General features: G+C 62.7%; 1 protein-coding gene across 1 annotated transcript in view; it reads left to right on the top strand.

Moving 5' to 3' along the window:
- Positions 1–5,843, top strand: part of COL7A1 (collagen, type VII, alpha 1) — a gene marked incomplete at its 3' end in the record, with an annotated part of 14,352 nt that overhangs the window by 1,371 nt on the left and 7,138 nt on the right. The window contains exons 7-24 of the mRNA XM_009077992.1: positions 549–671; positions 1,269–1,418; positions 2,126–2,233; positions 2,355–2,501; positions 2,681–2,797; positions 2,872–3,021; positions 3,230–3,358; positions 3,441–3,587; positions 3,722–3,877; positions 3,949–4,092; positions 4,175–4,300; positions 4,374–4,520; positions 4,601–4,710; positions 4,809–4,944; positions 5,123–5,236; positions 5,312–5,458; positions 5,536–5,672; positions 5,756–5,813. Coding sequence (XP_009076240.1) covers positions 549–671; positions 1,269–1,418; positions 2,126–2,233; positions 2,355–2,501; positions 2,681–2,797; positions 2,872–3,021; positions 3,230–3,358; positions 3,441–3,587; positions 3,722–3,877; positions 3,949–4,092; positions 4,175–4,300; positions 4,374–4,520; positions 4,601–4,710; positions 4,809–4,944; positions 5,123–5,236; positions 5,312–5,458; positions 5,536–5,672; positions 5,756–5,813 — 2,346 coding nt within the window. The remainder of the gene's footprint in view (positions 1–548; positions 672–1,268; positions 1,419–2,125; positions 2,234–2,354; positions 2,502–2,680; positions 2,798–2,871; positions 3,022–3,229; positions 3,359–3,440; positions 3,588–3,721; positions 3,878–3,948; positions 4,093–4,174; positions 4,301–4,373; positions 4,521–4,600; positions 4,711–4,808; positions 4,945–5,122; positions 5,237–5,311; positions 5,459–5,535; positions 5,673–5,755; positions 5,814–5,843) is intronic.

Below are 5,843 nucleotides of genomic sequence, written 5' to 3'. Positions count from 1 at the left end.
AGCGTGTGCCGCTGACCGGGCTGGGGCAGCCCATCATGGCAGAGAGGCAGGAGGTGAGTGCTCCCACCTGCCTGCTCAGAGGTCCTGGGGGTCCCTGGTGTGGACAGCGAGGGGGTAACACTGTCCCTGCCCAGGTAAGCCTGGGGCCACAGGAGACCAGCACTGTTCTACGGGGACTGCGTGTGGGGACAGAGTACCTGAGCGTGTGCCGCTGACCGGGCTGGGGCAGCCCATCATGGCAGAGAGGCAGGAGGTGAGTGCTCCCACCTGCCTGCTCAGAGGTCCTGGGGGTCCCTGGTGTGGACAGCGAGGGGGTAACACTGTCCCTGCCCAGGTAAGCCTGGGGCCACAGGAGACCAGCACTGTTCTACGGGGACTGCGTGTGGGGACAGAGTACCTGGTCACTGGCCCAGTATGGCGGCGAGTCAGTGTCTGGCCGAGCACGCACCCGTAAGTGTCCATGCCCATGGAGACAGGGGGCTGTGCAGGCACTGGGTGCCTACAGCACTTGAGGCTGGGGGCTCATCCCTGCCTCTGTGTGCACCTAGAAAGCCATTCTAGCTCCACGCTGGATTTTCGTGTGGTGGAGACTGGACCAACCTTCCTGCGGCTGGCCTGGCAGCCTGGCCCCGAGCACCTCCAGGGATACAGCCTCAGCTACACTGTGCAAGGTGAGGGGATGGTCCCTGCAATGGTCAGTACTGCCTGGATTTTCTGCCTTCACACAGCCCTGTGGGCATGAAGAGTGCTGGGGTGGGGGTTGATGCATGCCCAGAGCACTGTGGGTGTGTGCACACCTGCCTTCAGTGTGGCAGCCGGCACGCGTGTTCAGGCTGTGGGGCACGCGAGTGTGCAGACATGTGGAGGCAGCGTGTGTATTCCTACACCTGGAGGCTTCATGAGCAAGGCTCAGGGTGTGTGCTTGGGTGTGCGTGGTGGCCTGGAGCCTGGTGTGTGCCCAGCTCAGAGCTGGGAGCACAGGAACAGGTCTGCCCCCATGGCTGCTGCATGTGGGGGGCAGGCAACAGATCCCCGGCCCAGCCAGGGGCTGGGCTGGAGCCGCACACCTGGCAGCTCCACCCTTGCCCCAGGCACTCCAGGGGGTGCCCCTGCCCTGGCCCATGTCCCAGCCTCTCCCGGTGCTCCCCACCCCTGGCACTGACTGGCATCTGCAGGGCACGGTGCCAGCCCACAGACACCCTTTCACTGCCGGGCCCGGTGCATACTGTGTCCCTGTGCCCACCTGCACCCCTCTGCCACTTCTCCAGGAGCAGCCCAGGGGGAGGAGAAGAGCCTGGGGGCCAGTGCACACTCAGCCACACTCGGCAACCTGAGCCCTGACACGGAGTACGTGGTGATGCTCCGACCCCGCTATGCACAGCAGCCTGCTATCCCTGCCACCCTCACCGCACGGACACGTAAGCACTGTGCCCAGCCCAAGGCTCAAACAGGGGCAGGGATGGGTTGGTTCCCAGCAGAGGGTGCCCCTCCAGTCACCATGCCCCATGGGGGGGGCCTATTGCTGCCCGGTCCGGTAGGGGTGGGTGAGTGGGATGGAGATGGGGTAGACATGGCTACAATGATGCTCTAAGCCCCAAAAAATGCTTCTGGGGGGGATGCAGCACTGTGTGCTCCCAATTTCCTTTGCAGCCTTCTGGAAGTGTTTCCACCAAAGCTTTCCTCACAAGACATAAAAATGTTGACTGAAAAAATGCAGGGCTTTTTTTGTAAGATTTGAGCACAGTGCTCTGCGGGGGGAAACTGTGGTTTCCACCGGGGAAGAGGGTGGTGGAAAGCATCTCCAAGTAGGAGTGGGGGTGAGGCCCTGCAAACCTCAAATTTTGGCAAACCCATTCCTTCAGCTGCTCCAGGCAGTCTTAACCCACAGAAAATATTTAAGGCATTAAGAGGAAGGCGTTTGAGCTCCAGTTTGCAGGAGTGTTGTGCTTTGAAGGAGCCGCCTGGGCGCGGGCTGCACTCAGTGGCCTCAATGCAGTTCAGAATTTGTGAGCAGGGGCAAGGAGGCTTCTCACCCCCAGAGCAGGAAGTTTGCAGGCAAAGGAGCTTCCTGCTGCCCCCTGCCCCATTCCCAAGTAGGGAATGGATGGCATCTCTCTCCTTGCAGGGCGCCTGGTGGGTGTGCAACATGTGGCTGCTCACAACATCTCAGCACAGAGCATGCTGCTGGCCTGGCAGCCTGTCGGCTACCGGCTGTCCTGGGCGACCCTCACAGGTAGGTGCCCATCTCAGAGCTTGTGCCCTTTCTGCTGGAGGCCTCTGGGAAGAGGGACAGGAGGGGCTGGTGGCACCCACTCCCTAAAACCCATTAGAGAGTGCTGCACTGGCTTTCACAGGGCAGGACAGGCACAGGGTGGACCTGGATGCAGGGCGGTCATCGCATGCGCTGGTGGGGCTGCAGTCCAACACCGACTACGTGGTGACGGTGGCCCCACTCTATGGGCAGCTGGAGGGTCCCACAGCCACTGTGCGGCAGAGGACGGGTAGGTGTTGGGTATGGGTGATGCCATCCTGCTGTTGGCCCCAGGACAAGCTGGAGACCATCCCTCACGGCCCCACATGCTCCCTGCCCTACTGTGTGTGGGGATCTGAGGCATGCTTGGGTGGGTGGCTGGCAGCAGAGTGGCACAGAGTAGCCTGGCCCATGGGATCTCTCTTGCAGAGGCAGGTACAGACCAGATGCTACAGACCAACATCCTGAGCCCCACATCCATCCAGGTGCTCTGGACCAGTGCCCATGATGCCCATGGCTACCGCCTGGAGTGGAAGAGGGCCACAGGTGGGCTTGGGGTGCCTGTTGCCCCCACAGACCCTCCATGTCAGCAGCTGGTGGTGACCCTTCCCTCCCCACAGGACCGGAGCCCCCCAGAACCGTGTCTCTTCCCAGCAGCACCAATACTTACCAGCTGACAGGGCTGAATCCAGGCACCAAGTACCGCATCACCCTCTACACGCTCTATGATGGCAGGGAGGTGGCCACCCCAGTCACCACCTTCCAGACAGGTGAGTGCTGCTGTGAGTCTCCTGGGTTGTCCCCCACCACCCCAAGGCATTTTGATGGAGGGATGTCCTACATGGCATTGCTCAGCCTGGGGACCAACTGCCTTGGCCCTGAGACCCCCCCGGGTGCCTGGTCATGGCCCAGGATGAGTATGGGGGCTGTGCTGTCCAGGCTGCACAGTCCAGCCGTGCCTCATGTGTCCCCTCGCAGGTGTGGAGGTGCCCGTGGGTGCTGTGTCAGACCTGCGGCTCGTGGAGGAATCGGGCAGGTGGGTGAGGCTGAGCTGGACTGCTGTCCCCGGTGCCACTGAGTACAAGGTGGTGGTGCGCAACAACCAGGGTGAGTCTGTGGGCAGGGCATGGGTTACATGGGGGCACTGGCCAGCCAGCACTGAGAGTCCACCCTGTCCCACTCCTGACAGATGGCACGGAGAGGACAAGGCGCATCCCAGGCAGCAAGACGGGGCTGGAGCTGGGTGACCTCCGGGAGGGCATTGCCTACCTGGTGCGTGTCTCAGCACTAGTGGGCAGCCGGGAGGGCAGTGCTGACACGCTCACGGTTCACCTCAGTAAGTCCATGTTGGGGTTTGGCACCAGAAGTCCTGATACTGCTTTTTCCCACTCTGGCATGCATTTGTCCTCTATCCCCCTGCAATCCCTTGGGGTGGCAGAGTGGCTGTGGGGTCCCTCTGGACTCCCCAAGATAATGCTGTGGTGCCATGGGATGGTGCAGAGTACCCAGCAGTGGGCAGCATCTCGGAGCTGCAGGTGATGGAAGCCGGTCCCAACCAGTTGCGGGTCACCTGGCGAGGGCTGCCAGGTGCTGGGGGCTACCTGCTGACGTGGCGAGGCAGCGACGGTAAGTGTGCGGATTGTGGGATGCTGTGGTGGCAGTGCCAGAGCCCTTCCTATCCCTGCCATTTCTCTTAGGTCTGAAGCAATCCCACTTCCTCCCTGCCAACCCCACTGCCTTCACCATTGAGGGGCTGCGCGCTGGCATCGTCTACACTGTTGGTGTCTCAGCCATTGTGGATGGCCGTGAGGGCAGCCCTGTCACTGCCACAGGACGGATAGGTGAGGTGTCCCCTTGCCCGTCAGTGCTGTCTGCTACCACTTGCTGTGCACCTGGGTGACAGTGGCTCACTTGGTGTCACAGCGCCTGAGCAGGTGGGAACGGTGACCCAGCTGGAAGTGCAGGCATCCAAAAGCAACGTTGCCCGCGTCACCTGGGTTGGTGTGCCAGGAGCCACTGCCTACCGCGTAGTGTGGAGCCGCAGGGATGGTAACGTGGGACAGGAATGGGGGCAGACTGTGAGTGCTACAGGGCAGGGGACTGACTCTATAGTCCTTGGCAGGGGGCCCAGAGAACAGCTGGCGGGTTCCTGGCCACACCAGCTCCTTTGACATCCCTGACCTGGAGGGAGGTGTCTCCTACACTGTGAAGGTGACGGCACTCATTGGCAACCGGGAGGGCAACCCTGTCTCCATTGTCGTCACAACCCGTGAGTTCTGGGGCAGGGGACAGCACCCTGGGGTGGCACTGGGCACACCTTCACATAACAACTGCTCCTCTGTCCCACAGCGGAGGCAGTCCCACTGCCCCCCGTCAGCAACTTCCAGGTGACAGAGGCCTCGGAGCATCGCCTGCGCCTGGCCTGGGTGCCAGCGGCTGGCAGCAGTGGGTACCGCCTGGTCTGGCGCCTGGCTGAAGGTGAGCTGGGTCAGCTGGCACCTCTGATCTCTGCCAGTTAGGTCCCACCTGCACCCTCTCACCCCTCTCTGCCTCTCAGCGCAGCCAGCAGCTCCCAGCCACCTCCAGCTCCTATGACCTGGGGGGGCTGGAGCCAGGCCAGCGCTACCACATCAGCATCACCAGCCTGGCTGGCAGCCGGGAGAGCGAGCCAGCCACCGTCACTGCCATCACCGGTAAGGGACTGCCAGGGGCCAAGGTGGCATTGGCCCCCGACACTTCACTTAAGGCCAGAGGGACATCTGGAGTCTGGGCTGTCCCAGCCTTGGGCTGGGGAGAGCGATGGGTGGGGTGCTGAGAGCGGGTTGGGGGCTGCCCCTTGGGGCTGGGGCACCCTTTTCTCCTCCTTGGCAGCGTGCCACATCACCAGCCTGCGGGTGACAGAGGTGCGGAGAGATTCGGTGACACTCACCTGGACACCTGTCCCCAGTGCCTCTGGCTACGTCCTCTCCTGGAATCCTCCTGCAGGTGAGTGGCCCTAGGATGGGGGACTGCAGTCCCTCAGGGGCTTGCTGACCCCCTGACTGTCCCCCTGGGTGGCAGCTGGTGGGGAGAAGGGCCGGACGCTGCCCAGTTCTGCCAGATCCCAGCAGGTCTCTGGGCTGCGCCTGGGCCAGCGCTACAGCTTTACCCTCCGCCCGCTCCTGGGGAGTGCACCAGGCACCGAGGTATCCATCAGTGAGCGCACAGGTATTTTGGGGTCACTGGAGGGACAAGCTGGGCTTGTTTCCCCTCTGATGGTGGCTTCACCCCTTCCCTGCCCACAGTCTGCAGGGATGCCCGCGGTGACATTGTCTTTCTGGTGCATGGCACCCGGGACAGCTCCTCGGGAGCTGATGCTGTCCGTACCCTCCTCTCCAACACTGTGTCTGCCCTGGGGCGCCTGGGCCCTGAAGGCACCCAGGTAGGAAGGAGGCTGCTGCAGCGGTGGGAGCACAGGGGGCATGGGCAGACCACGGTGCCCACTGCTCCTCTGCACCCTTGCAGGTGGCTCTGGCCACGTACAGCTACCGCAGCCTGCCCTGGCTGCTCCTCAACCACTCCAGCGACCTGTCTGCTGTGCTGCAACAGATCC

The sequence above is a fragment of the Acanthisitta chloris genome, unplaced genomic scaffold, assembly GCF_000695815.1.
Source record: "Acanthisitta chloris isolate BGI_N310 unplaced genomic scaffold, ASM69581v1 scaffold17837, whole genome shotgun sequence".
Taxonomy (NCBI): Eukaryota; Metazoa; Chordata; class Aves; order Passeriformes; family Acanthisittidae; genus Acanthisitta; species Acanthisitta chloris.
The sequence above is the reverse complement of the archived record's forward strand: the minus strand, read 5'-3'. Positions and strand labels throughout refer to the sequence as shown.